Here is a 14,545-nt window from a genome sequence, read left to right as displayed (position 1 = left end):
CTGCCCATGCTTAGGTGGTTGGGGTGGTTATAGGAAGCTGACTCAGAGCAGTTGTGATTTTATGCTGCTGGACATTGAGATATAAGCAGAGCTAATTTTTAGCTACTATTATCTGTAGATGTACTAGTCTCACTTATGAAGGCTTTGAGAACCATTTTTGTAAGTGCACTCTTCAAATTTTCTTTCTATAAATTTATTTGCTTAGTATGTATATGTACATACATACATGTGTTTCTGTATGTTAGCACATATGCATGAATGCTTGTGCATACTTGGGCATGCCACAGATCATACATGAAAATCACAAGACAACTTATAGGATTGGTGCTCACCTTTTACTAAGTGAAACCTGGGCATCAAATTGTTGGGTTGTTAGGCTTATTGATGTCTTAGATAGGGTTATTATTGTGATGAAACACTATGGCCAAAGGCAACTTGGAAAGGAATGTGTTCATTTGGCTAGTATATCCTGACACAGTCCATTGAGGGAAGCCAAAGCAACAACTCAACCTGTGAAGGAACCTGGATGCAGAGGTCATGGAGGGATGCTGCTTACTTGCTTGTTACTCATGGTTTGCTCAGCCTGTTTTCTTATAGAGTCTTGGACCACCACTCCGGGATGGTACCACCCAAATGGGTTAGGTCTTCCTATATCAATCACTGATTTTAAAAATATGCTTTACAGGCTTGCCTATAGCCTGATCTTATGAAGGCATTTTCACAATTGAGGTTTCCTCCTCTTGGATGACTTAGTTCGTGTCAAGTTGAGATAAATCTAGCCAGCACAGTAAGTTCCTTTACCAACTGAAACATCTCAGCCCTTTTTATTGATAAGAGAATCACTTTAATTTTTTAACTTTAAATACTGTTTTTTAAATAATTTTAATCAGGCAAGACAATAGCCTTAGTCCAAAATTTTTCCCCATTCTACATACATTCCCTCGAGAGCTCTAGCAGACTTCTCTAGATGCTAGTACTGCTGTAATGCTGTTCTCATAAGCTGTACAGCACCTATTACACACAGTAGGTGTAGACAGTCCCTCCTTCAGAAACAACCATGTGAAATACCACAATAAAAAATACATATCTGAGTTCCTGTTTGTTCTAGAATTAGCCATATTGAGTGGCTATGTTTATTAATGTTAGTTTTTCTATAAACAGGCTATGTCTGTATTTTTTTCTCAAAGTCAAATTGTTTTACTTGTCTTAGATTTAAATTTCTACAAGATTGTTTATAGTTAATATTCCCATTGAATGGCTGAAAGATTATCATATCCTGGTAGAAATTGACTGAGCTGTGATGTTTCCAAGAACAGAGAAACAGCATATGACTTGGGTCTGAGAATCACAGGCAAGATCTCTTAACATTTCAAATGCATATTAAAATCACTACTCCAGTAACACTAGTAAACCCAAGGTCAGAGGCACTCTATAGTTTTCGTCATTCCTCCTCAAAGGTATCAAGGTCATGAGTGATAAAGAGGTAGGCTATTAGTCAAGGAGACAGCAACATGAGTATGTATACAGTCTGGGTGGGAATTCAGTGAGTTGTTCATAATTATTGTTGGTTTCTTGAATGTATAAAGAGCAGGACTGAAGAAGTAGTTCTGGCCTACTATCTTAACAGCTCTATTGTAGATTTAAACCTAGATAGCAAATCAAAATAGTCAAACCTTAATGTATTCCTGTATTATCCACAGCAGAAATCCAATTTCAAAACTACAAATGTTGAAAGATCTCAGAGGAATTTATCTAGTTCCCAAGTGAGTCAATAAGATAGCTTCCTAGAACACCATGAGAAGATTTGTATTTGTACCAGCCATAGTGGCACACACCAATGACTTGGGTGCTTGGGAGGCTAAGGTAGGAGGGTCTCAAGTTCAGAGCCAGCGTAGGCACATATTAAGATCTTAAAACCATGCAAATAACAACAACAACCTTAATTTTTTTTTTTTTTTTTTTTTTTTGTAAGCTAGCCACTGCCCACCTCTACCTTCAGCTCCAACAGCTTGTGTGGATCCCTAATATTACCCAATGTTTGTCCAACCTTTGCCTTCCATATTGTTCCTCCCTGTTTTTGCCCTGTTAGTTTAATACCAGTTCCTGCCTGTAGCATCTTAATTTCCAAAATAAAATAAGAGTGTGACTCCTTTTCTTCTTCTGTACCTACTTACATTGCCTAAGTTAGTAGAAAGCCTCCAACTTTTTTTTCTTCCTACTGTTGATATCCCTGGCAAAACCTACTTCAGAAAATACTACTTCTTTCCGCATGCTACAATGTAGGGAAGTTCCCATCTATAAGGCTACGTAAGCAAAACAGCATGTGTACTCCCTGAGTTACAGGCAAGTCTTAGAGAGCTGAAAACACTGAATGAACGTTAAAGTTACCCAAGGAAGTATAGTCAGTGTTGGCATTGTAGAAGCTAAGTTTATTTTAGGCCTACATTGGACCATTTTCCTCAGACTTCAATGTGGGGTTACTGTTTCCTTGCCTCCCTGGTATCTCACACACTGAAGATCAGGAGCTTGGTCCCTAGGAAGCCCTTGCTCTATTCCCAGGTATTTGAATAATAGGAGTAGAAGTCAATGGTTATCCATGCAAGGATGGTTTATTCACTGCAGGTGGTGGATTTTCTCCCCTCTACACACATGTATTTGAAGCCATAATATGCTGTCTTCTGTTATGCACATACAGATTGTTTATTCTCTTTGTTATATAACAAAGAAAATAAGATACATAAACAATAAGATAGGATTTCAACCTCCCTAAACTAGTTCTATATAGTGGTTTATAGGCTGTATAGAATTGTTGTGAAAGTGTACACCACAATTTGTATTATGTTGAATGAACAATTTTGAAGATCTGTCTTATTGCTGAATGTCTTCAATCTTTCTAAAGAGTAGTCCTCTGAAATTTCACTTTTTTTTTTGTTGTTGTTGTTGTTTTGTTTTTGTTTTTTGAGACAGAGTTTCTCTGTGTAGCCCTGGCTGTCCTGGAACTCACTCTGTAGAGCAGGCTGGCCTCAAACTCAGAAATCTGCCTGTCTCTGCCTCCCAAGTGCTGGGATTAAAGGCATGGGCCACCACCGCCCGGCGAAATTTCACTTTTTAGATCCAATAACAAGGGACTTTTACAGTTAACTATTTGTATACTTTTAGAAATGATATTGGAACATGTGAGTACCTGTGTTTTTCTTCATCTTTTCTGCTTCTAGGCCACATGCCCCTGTGGTACATGGTTTAATACCAGTGTGCCACATGTTTAATATGTTTACTGCCTTAAGCTTCTGTTGAAGTAGAATAAAGCCCTCTATTGCTAACTATACCCTTTCAAACTGGTCACAGGGCAAAGTTTGTTAATGTGTATTTTACAATAGTTAATGCTCTACTTATTTGACTGAGTCTTTGTAATAATGTAAATGGTATGAGTATGCAGGGTTTTTTTTTCTCATGGTTGACTTGAAAACCCATTTTTCTATAATTTCATCATTCAGGCCAAAACACTAAGAAAGCTGATCCAGCAAACATTCAGGCAGTTTGCCAACCTTAATAGAGAAGAAAGCATCTTGAAGTTCTTTGAGATTCTCTCTCCTGTGTACAGATTTGATAAAGAGTGCTTCAAGTGTGCCCTTGGGGTAAGTGTGGAACCTTGGAAGATGGGGAATAGTTTAATTTTTTTCTTATCCACATGTATCTACATTTCTGGCTGAAGGAAAAATTCATCATAGTTCTTGTACAAAAATACTGCTTGACAGTTAATTATAGGAGGAAAGCAGGAAGAAATTGTATTAGTTAGATTAAAAAAATCATATTTTAAATAGTATGCCTATGTTTATAAGTAGGTGTTTTTAATTTGGGCCTGAAATTTGATTAGCTCTTCTCCAAGTGCTGGTTATCCTGTTGAGATAATCTTCCTAGAGAAAACGGCCTTTTCCAGACTCAAGAGTGACCATAACTAGTCTTGTCCAGGCTCAGTAGTTCCTGAGTCATTGAAATTATAAATATTTTATCTTATTTAGTTAGATAGATTAATAGAGAAAACGGCCTTTTCCAGACTCAAGAGTGACCATAACTAGTCTTGTCCAGGCTTAGTAGTTCCTGAGTCATTGAAATTATAAATATTTTATCTTATTTAGTTAGATAGATTAATACAAATCAAGTCTTCTCCCAACCCAAGTCCTTTGATATATTTATGGGCTCATATCTAAAATCATTTTTTTTCCTTCTGGTACCTCTGTTCCCACCTGTTTGCTCTTCCAAAGTCAAGTTGGATTATTTCTGTGGAACTGGCAATTGGCCCAGAAGAAGGGATCAGCTACCTGACAGACAAGGGCTGCAATGTAAGTTGGCTCCTGGGAGGGCACATTTGGTTGTGGGCACAGACAAATGAAGTTGAGGACTGGACAGGGCATTCACGTGAAAGACTCCATTCTTCAAAGAAACTTCTTTATTTATTGCATTGCTCAAGTGTGGTATGGGAGATACTTAAACTTAAGCCTTGAAATACCTTAGACTTGAAGGGAAATGAATCGGACAAATTAGGTGGATGAGTGAAAGCTGACCGGACCTGTTCCAGCTTATGTTGTGAGACCTTGTTTATTTCCTTGCAATTTTGAGGATCAAACCCAGGATCTTAAACACTTTAGCCAGGCACTCTATACTGATCTACACTATAATTTTTTTAAACTAATTTCTCGATGTGATTTTAGTATATTTGTACTGACATCATACTTAAATAATCTTTATAAGCTAATTCCAGAAAAGTATATCAAAATTTTAAATTCCAAATTCACTCTTGCCCTTACTTTCCTCATTGAGGAAAACTGCGGCCAGAGAGAAATCCTCAGGTTGTCTCACCAATATGTGCTCTTGTTATGTGCTGCAGCAAATGTTGTTGAGCACATGCTTGTACCAGGGGTTTGCTAGGAAGGCCAAAGAGACTGTAGCTCTTTGCTGGAGTTTAGTCAGGCATGAATGTGTCAGGAAAGCATGTGTGGAGTGTTTGTCACATGATGATGAATACAGGTTGGGTTGTAAGGCATGTCAGGGTTATGTTGTTGAGGATGTGAGCCTGTGGTTAGACAGTTTGGTTATGATATCTTTCTTGTAGGCTCACACTAACAGGTGTGCCGGTGTGCCTTTTTTAGTGGTATGGGTTTCTGATCACAGGTTTGTCTTTGTGCTTGATATGATTTTCCACATGTATTTCTTGCTGTCTGTTCCCACTCTGTTTTTATTCTGCCCTATAGTTCTTTCTCATTAGTAGTTCTTGTCCCCACACATAAATGACCAGCCCACACATAAATGACCAGCAACTGTTCTGTGCTATTTTCCTCACTCTTATCTATTAGATAGAAATGGATCTTAGTAAGTACACATTCTGCCTCTTGTGCATCTTGCCTGTGAGCCTGCCTTCTAGACCACCTGGCAATGATGGGATTCTGGGACCAAATCAGAGTGTCTCAGTCAGTGAACTTTCCCATTTTTTCCTCAAGACCATGTTGAAATAAGTGTTTGCTTGTTTACTTGTTCATTCATTCATTTTTCATGTCAGTAGGTAGTTACATGTGCCCATGTATGTGCATGCAGAGGCCAGTGGAGAACATCTTTCTCCACCACTTTCCTCTGTAATCCCTTGATACCTGGTCTCTTACTTAACCTGAAGTGATTTGACCAGGCAGACTGGTTCTTATACTTCCAGATTCATCCTGCCTTATCCACGCCTCTTCCCCTGCAACTCTGAGGTTACAGGTATGCATTGCCATGCCTATCCTCTTTCTATGGGTGTTGGGATTTTAAGTCAGGTCTTCATGCTTTTACATCAGGCAGTCTTGGCCATTGAACCATCTCCTTAGAGTACAGAAGACATATTCTTTTGCTTGTATTTCTAGAAACTGCTACTTTCTCTCTAGTGGAAGAGATTCCAAGTAGAACTACTGAATACAAACAAAGCATTTTAACTTGAAAAGAAGTTCCTAGTTTGCTTCTTAGAAAGGCTGGGAAACTTCTGTCATTGACAATGTGAGCAAGAAATTTTTCTACTCCTAGATTCCACCATTTTTATAACTCTTGTCATTTTTCTCTTTCATTTGTTTTATTATGTTTCTGTTTTGGGTTTTACTTTGTATCCCAGTCTAACCTTGACTTACTGTGTAGGCCATCGTCACACTCAGTGAAAATCTTTGGCCTTTGACTACCCAAGTGCAGAAATTACAAGCTTTAACTCTCACACCTAGCTTTATTTTCACATTTGAATAAGCTGAAAGCATGTTTGGTTCTTCTGTCAATCTGATATAAAGCAAACATCCTGGGAATGGAAGCTGTTCAATCTTATCCTGTCTGCTGGCTCTTTGAGGTCATTGCTTGTATTGTGCCTGTATTTGTACCTGTTACCAGCACAGATGTCTTTTTCTTTGTGATTTGTGATAGGTCCAGGAATCTGAGATCTTTTCCTTTGTCCTTCCTTTTTTTTTTTTTTTTTTTTTTCTTTCCCAAAACTCATAATGGCTATTACTATAAACATACCAATCTCAGAACTCCCACCCCATTTTCAGTACCTCTTCACTCTGTCCTGACCTGGGATCATTTGTTTACTAACTTTTCAGTAAATGCTACATCACAGAAAAAAACAGAATGGTATTTAACCCTGAGACTCACCATGACAAGAACTTGAACCCAAAGAGACTGTAGATCCACATATGAAAAGTAAAAAATGATAATTTAGAAGAAAACAAGAGATATTTCATGACTGTGGCAAGGGCATTCTCCCCTGATCCTCCTTACCCAGGGTTTCTGTGTATCTGTAGTTGGCCTAGAACTAACTTTGTAGACCAGGCTGGGCTCAAACTCCTATTTACCTGCCTCTGACTCCACCATAGTGCTAGGATTATAGATGGGCACCACTACAGATTCATGGATGAATTTTTAAAAACATGATGTAAAAGTGGTAACTCCGTAAAATTTTTTGATAAGTTATGCTAAATAGAAATTAAGAATTTCTTTTCAACAAAAGATGGGATAAAAGCCAGGTATTTGTGATAAATGCTTTTGGTAAAAGCTCCATAGTTTAAAACTAAAGAATCATTACAAATGGGAAAAACACAGCCAACCTAATAGATCTCTAAATGATCAGTGCATGGATGAAGAGTACACTCAGCACTTTTCATTTGTTACATTGATGGGCGAAAACTGAGGGGTCAATACAGATGCTAGAAGAGCATTGACACCTATACAGCAGCAGGACCACTTAGTCCACTGGGATGAAGTCATCTTAGAAAGCCAGTCTTCTATGACTTAATGAGTTTTAGTCATAGCTCTTAGATTCAGTTTGTAGTCATTTTTTCTTGCAAGATTTTTTTTTTCTCTATCATTTCACATTTAAAACCTCTTTTCTATCTCTGGTGTTCAACATGGTGAGGGTCGTTCTCCCCCCCCCCACCCCCCATCCCCACCTCCCCCACTTTGTCTAAAGGTAGATGAAAAATGGGGTTTAGAAAGCTCAAAGCTACCAGCATCTTGACACTGGCTTTATGACTTTTGGGGTCATTCTTTCATATCTGTGCCTGTGTCTCTTTCTTGGTGAAACAGTAATGATAACAGCTATGAGAAAATTAAAGGCATTGAGAAATTAAGGTGCTTATCTTTTGTCCTTTTATAGCATAAGCCTATAGAAAATGGTCACCTTTGTTGGTAGGTTTTTGCTGTTGTTGTGCATTTTGCAGGTGAGCAGCTATGTATAGCAGCACAGATACTAACAGTTTACCCCTGAATGAGCCATTACTTTTGTCATCTGCTTCTGTTCTCCTGTTCTGCTATACTGATATCAATATCTCCTCCTGGTCTAAGACACTGCCAAGCTGATTGCTTGGTTTGATGTCTGGCCCTGTGGATTCTCTTTTGATGTATTTTGTATAGCATTCTCTGTAGCTCTTCTTCCTTGGATGTTTTGAGTCATTTAGTGTTTCAGAACTAAATTGTAATTCACCAATGGAAAGTATGTCCGTAGAACTAGTCTTGTGGATCAGTGCTTTACCTAACACTGCACTTCCGGCACTCTGCACATACAGTGTGACTTTATGTAGTACTGTCCTTGTTAAGCTTTAATAACATGCCTTTAATATTTTAAAATTATGCCCTCTAAACTGAGTGTAATGGCACATACCACACTTCTGATCTCAGTGACACATGAGAATCTTGAAGCAGTAAGATTGATACTATAGAATATTTACTAATAAACTTGCTTAGCAAATATTAGGTTATACAACATAGAATTTATTTAGCTAAAGAAGCACTGCCTCTAATTCATTTGGAAGATAAGTAGTACAATTATGAGATTTGTTAGAAACTGTAAGAAGAAAACTTTGTGCCATTATTGAATGTTAGGCTTGTTGAGAAAGTTTCTGCTAATATTTATTTACCAAGATTGACCTCCATTAGGCTCCATCCCCATAACAACAAGAGACAACCCTGACACAACCAGCAATTAGGCTATCCCCCTATCAAATAATCTGACTCAAAGGGGCAGCACAGGGTCACAGCCACCATTAAGTCCTGGTCTGCTGTAAGTCCCTTTAAGTCCCATGTGTCTTAGCATAAAAAGTATAATTCTGCCAAATGGACAAGATGACCCTGGGTAACAATTATTTGGGGGAGGAGAGGAACACCAGTGTACTTAAGAAATAATTTGACAGTATTTTTGATGTGTAAATTTTCCATCTTGCAAGACCCAAGTAGCCAGTCTTAGAGTCTCCCATCTCTGTTTAATTTGTTCAGAATGTAGCTTGGGACTCATGACCTGAAAAATATTTAAGGATGACAGCATATGTGGAGTATATAAGCCTAAGGCCCAGATAAGTTGGTAAATTTTTTTGTTTGAGGCCAGTTTTCCTTTGGCATTAGGTAGAACCATTTGTGTCCTATTATTAAAGAGCCTTTTAAAATTTTTCCTGAGTGTGTGGAGTGAATTTTTACTGGAAAGACATTTCTATAGTACTCAGCAAATGAAGACTGTTAGTTCAAGGTCAGGTTGGGCTCTTAGAGGAAGTTCAAGGGCAGCCTGGGCTACAAAAGACCCAAGTAGCCAGTCTTAGAGTCTCCCATCTCTGTTTAATTTGTTCAGAATGTAGCTTGGGACTCATGACCTGAAAAATATTTAAGGATGACAGCATATGTGGAGTATATAAGCCTAAGGCCCAGATAAGTTGGTAAATTTTTTTGTTTGAGGCCAGTTTTCCTTTGGCATTAGGTAGAACCATTTGTGTCCTATTATTAAAGAGCCTTTTAAAATTTTTCCTGAGTGTGTGGAGTGAATTTTTACTGGAAAGACATTTCTATAGTACTCAGCAAATGAAGACTGTTAGTTCAAGGTCAGGTTGGGCTCTTAGAGGAAGTTCAAGGGCAGCCTGGGCTACGTGATGATACTTTGTCAACAAACTATAAAAGACCTTTGGTCTTCTGCTTAGATTTTGTTGTGAATAGCTTCTATTATCATGTCAAGGACCTTGTATCCTATTTTGCCCTCTGCTTACAGCTCCTGTTGTAAGTTATGTGAACATATGTGTTGGTAATAACCGTCAACTCTAGTACTGCATTGTTCTGTAAATGCTTACATACTATATTTTTAACTTGTATAATTTTTTCAACTATTTAAATATCTGCTCTCCTTGAGAATTCCATCAGGCTTCTTGCATTGGACAGGTAGTTTATGGCAGTGGTTCATTCTCCTGTCTTCATTCCCCTAGATGGAAACTGAGTTTTCTCTTACCCTCCATCTGGTTCTCCTAAAGATGTTACCACAGTTGGGGCATGCCTAAACTTGGAAGGAAGCCCACAAGGCTACTGCATGATGTTTACTAGAGGAAACTGTCCCTGACTTCTGAGGCTCTTGAGGAGAATAGGCCAGAAAGAATCATGTAAATGTTCAGGCCCTGAGGATTTCTCTGTGGCCTAAGAGCTGTATCTTTCCTTCCCAAAGCCCACACACCTAGCAGACTTCAACCAAGTGCAGACTATCCAATACTCAAACAGTGAAGACAAAGACAGGAAAGGAATGCTACAACTCAAAATCGCTGGAGCTCCTGAGGTAAGGCATCCTTACTCTTAAGAATTTGATCAAGAAGAAAGATTGGGTCAGTAGAGAGGTGGACAGGATCTGGGAGGATTTGGAAGAGAGGGGAAAACATGATCGAAATATATTGTCTAAAAATTTTTTATTTTTTTAAGTTAAAATCTGATCCATGGAATAGTATAGAAATGACTTCTCGGGGGCTGGAGAGATGGCTCAGAAGTTAAGAGCACTGACTGCTCTTCCAGGGGTCCTGAGTTCAATTCCCAGCAACCACATGGTGGCTCACAACCATCTGTAGTGAGATCCAATGCCCTCTTCTGATGTGTCTGAAGACACTGGCAGTGTACTCACATATATAAAATAAATAAATCTTAAAAAAAAGATGACTTCTTTGGGGTAAGGATGAAGTGTTCATTGGTAATTAATCTCACAATTTCCTAATATATAAGGATTAAAAATAGCGGTTAAATGTCTTCAGAATAGGAGAGGAGTAGATTTTAAAAGCCAGGCTATTGCTGTAAGTCTAATCAGAGACCACTCTGAAGCATTAAGGAAGCCAGTTAGAATTGTGATGGAAGAGTCCCTGGGCAGTCATTATGATAATATCACCTGCAACAGTATGATAAAAATAGACAGGCCACAGTGGCCCATTGCTATAATCCCAGCCTTTTGGATTCCAGGCCAGTTCTCAGCATGGACCACAGAGCAAGATTCCATCTCTAAACACCAATAAAGAAAAAAAAAAAGAAAGTAATAAGTGGTAGAAGAAAGAACTGTTGAGCTACACAGCAAGACTGTGGGCTCCAGATGGAGCATATTGAAGAGCAGTTGGAGCCATTGTATAGGCAACTTTGCCTGTGGCTCAGCTCTCCTCACTAGTCTACATAACCAGTGTCCTGTTCTGTGATTCCAAGTCACTGACATCTAGAAACTCTTTAGCAGATTAGCAAATTCTGACCCAGAGTATACAAAACTTGTTGCAAATTACAGTTTCCTGCTCAGATCCCAGTGTACTGCTCAAGCTTCTCCTTCCCTTTTCTGTCCCACAAGTAATGATAGGAATTTACAAGTGAGAGAAGCAAGCCATTTATTTGGAACAAGTACACCAGGACACACTTGGATGTGAAAATAAAATACAGACACTTAGAAATGGGTCTTTGGGACGTCATATGAGACATCATGTTAGCCCAATCTAACATGCTATGAATGCAGAAAAGACTGAAATTTTACCAATCTGCTCTAATGGTAGAAAATTAAGATATGCTTAATAAAATTCTATTGTATATTAGTCTCTGGAATAAGCTGTTATCTGAGTTCCTAGTGTGTGTCCAAGGGTCCAGACATTCTAAAGTTATTTTTTGTTTGAGCCTCTGTTTCAGTACTTTTTATCTTATGCTCTAAGTGTGCCTTTTCTCACATATCCCAGGAATGTTGTTCTTAAATATCAGACTTTTGTTTTCACTGAAATCTGGCAAATGGTTCATTCCTATTTTTCTATATTCAAGTGTATGCAGAATTGTGATGTCATAGTGCAGCTGTCCCTTTGATTACTGGGAAGAACAATAATGCCTCTTTCTAATGTTCTTTCCCATTAGCCTCTGACAGTGACGGCACCATCCCTAACCATTGCAGAGAACATGGCTGACCTGATTGATGGATACTGCCGGCTGGTAAACGGAGCCACGCAATCCTTCATTATCAGACCCCAGAAAGGTGAGATTCTGTTTTTATTTCTGCTGTACTGGTAGACAAGCTCACCTCAGCAGCTACTTCTGACCTTGGTAACACTGTAAATGTAAAGGCCAGATGCCTTGTTGTAACCTGGATGCTTGTTTGTTTAGAGACAGTGACCCACATCACAGCACACAGACTCAAGACTGGGCTGAAGTGCACTGTGATAGTACAGGGCTTTGAGTAACCTTAGAGTAGCTCCTGAGTTACCATTGGTTCTTTCAGCTCTGGAGATTATCTTCCCAGAGTGTCCTTGTAGTTCAGGTTGAAGTTTCTATCCTGTTGTGTTTTTTTTCCCCTTTTACATTTGAAAAGCTTAGAGTAGGTCAAGAACAAAATAAACTCTATGTCAAGATGTGAAATTAAAGATTTGAGTGAATAAACATATCCTAGAAATGAAGCTCATGTCTCCTTGTGAAGAAGAGTTTTGTAAGTATAGTGCAAAAGACAAGGGTATACTGAGCACATGGATTTCTGAAGTGTCTTTGAAAACATTACAAGTGGCTCAGTGGAATTCAGGGAGCCTGGGCTTTGGCAGGATACTAGTTCCTCTAGTATACTGTGTGTTCTGCTGCAGACTGTGTTTATTCTGCAGACCCCAGGCCGATTAGTCTTTCTCTATTTACTATAAATCACTCTGAGAGCTAGCTCAGAGCCAGGTAAGGGTGTGATGTGATAAGGGAAGGGTTTATGACAGTGTGCTCTGAGGGGCTCAGAAACCTAAGAAGGTCAAGCAGAGTACAAGGTTCCCAGAAAGATCCCTGTAAGACACGAGAGTGGACCTGGATTGTAAGGAAACAAGGTTTCTGCTGAATTCCTTTGCAGCTACATACATTGCACATTGTACTTCCTGCATAGATTCTGGGTGTTACTAGTAAACCATTTTTATCAAAGGCCTTTGGCAAGGCACCTAGACTTTGATTTAAGAGCTCCTTACTCTTTAAGTTTTTAGGAAGACTGTATTTTATCACCTTGCATTATCACTTTATTAGGACTTGGCATATCTTTTCATGTAAACCTAGCACCCAGTTATGTTTGTGGTAAGTTTAGTATGGAAACCCATAATAGCCTAAAGTAGAAGCAGTGTGATGACCTTGACTATAAGGGACTGTCACACCAGAATAAAGCTTCTCCTCCTTCCTGGACTTATCTTCATATTCTCCTTTAAAGGAATCCAAGGAGTTGCTCATGTCTCTTTCCTTTTTCTTCCCAGAAGGTGAACGGGCATTGCCATCAATACCAAAGTAAGTGCTCCATTTGTGCATTTCCTTACTTGGTTTGGTTAGAAACTTTAAGACTTTATTATCTCTTTTCCTGAATCTCTACATATATTCAAGGATTATGAAAACACACTTTTCACATATAAACCAGATAAGTTGTAAGTTATATATGAAATGTATATTTAATCAAGTTTCAAATTTTCCCCTTATTTCAAGTCTATTAAGGGATCTAGAGATGGTTATGGTAATAATAGGCTTAGACATTCACTTCATTGTTTGTTTAGAAATGTGAATATAGGCATTCTTTTTTACAATTAGGAAAATGAAAGAGAGTTAATTGGTGGTTTACTGTTCATGTTACAAATTCCATAGGCGATATGTTGATCTTTAATGTAATTAAAGAAATGAAATAACAATGCAAAAAATTACATTATTACTTCTATATTCCTAGTCATTATTCTAACACCTGGGGGCCAAGGTATAAAGGTAAAAATCTAGCTGTTCAGATAAACAGATAAACACTAGATACTGTTAATTCTCAGATACTTAAGAAGCAATGGAGATGTGGAAGCCTGGAACAAGTAGTGCTAACCCTGGGCTTGTTTTCTATCTGTCTGTGCCCTCGTCTCTGTAGCCACATCTTCTGGTTCTCCTTGGTAAATGTATCTGATAATCTGCTTTAGTAGCCTCCTACCATTCCTCTCCTGTTCCTCACAATTAGTATCACCTGTCAGGACTATCCTAGTAGGTGCTTTATTAAGGACCTCAGGCCCAGAGTTATCTCAGAGTCAGAAAATTATGACTTGCTACAGAAGATGGAAGGATCTAGGCAGTGTCCAAGGAAGCCAAGGAGAACATTTCCAAGAGTCCCATAGGACATACTGAGATCTTAAGCAGTATGTGGTGGCAGGGTGTGTAAAGACTTGTTCATGAGGACTTGGTGCTAAGCTGTTTGGGAAGCTGGTTAGGTATGTACCTTCTATCAACTCTGGCCTGCACACTTACTGAGTCTGCCTGTTTACCTCAGCCCCTCATCAGACTGTCCTAAATAAAGCTCTCTTCTGACATGTGGCCTTGCAGAGCCTACCTAACTTGCTGACATCTCTAGCCTCAGTTTTGATGTTCTTCAAATTCTGCTAAATTATACTTGTTCAGTTTCTCAATCAACTGTCCCCAACTCTTCTTCAGGCCTTTCTCTTTTACATCACTTTTGAAAATACAGGCCTCTGAGCAAGAAGGGCATTGCATTTTCCTATAACATCTGGTCAGTATGTAACCACATTTTGGAAAATAGCTGATTGTCTTGTCTCCATGGGCTTGACAGTCACCTACCTCTCAGCCACATTCTGTGGAGTCATAAATATGAGGGTGAGCAGGAACTGGAGAAGTAGTTTTCTCTCATGGTCTGCTCTGTGTCCCTCTTTGGGGCAACAGCTTATGCTTTCATAGAGTGTCTGCCCCTAGAAAAACATAAGGAATTGTTTTGATCTGGCCATATAGTAATTATGAACATGAGTATAAAACATGA

General features: G+C 38.8%; 1 protein-coding gene across 24 annotated transcripts in view; it reads left to right on the top strand.

Annotated features, from left to right (window-relative positions):
• Positions 1-14,545, top strand: part of Ptk2 (protein tyrosine kinase 2) — a 205,413-nt gene that overhangs the window by 103,899 nt on the left and 86,969 nt on the right. For all 24 annotated transcript variants that reach the window (XM_076911473.1, XM_076911471.1, XM_076911472.1 and 21 more), the window contains 5 exons: positions 3,495-3,635; positions 4,263-4,340; positions 9,974-10,081; positions 11,662-11,779; positions 13,011-13,041. In XM_076911473.1, coding sequence (XP_076767588.1) covers positions 3,495-3,635; positions 4,263-4,340; positions 9,974-10,081; positions 11,662-11,779; positions 13,011-13,041 — 476 coding nt within the window. The remainder of the gene's footprint in view (positions 1-3,494; positions 3,636-4,262; positions 4,341-9,973; positions 10,082-11,661; positions 11,780-13,010; positions 13,042-14,545) is intronic.

This window comes from Arvicanthis niloticus, chromosome 13 (genome assembly GCF_011762505.2).
Source record: "Arvicanthis niloticus isolate mArvNil1 chromosome 13, mArvNil1.pat.X, whole genome shotgun sequence".
Lineage (NCBI taxonomy): Eukaryota > Metazoa > Chordata > Mammalia > Rodentia > Muridae > Arvicanthis > Arvicanthis niloticus.
This window is presented reverse-complemented; position numbering and strand designations above follow the sequence as displayed.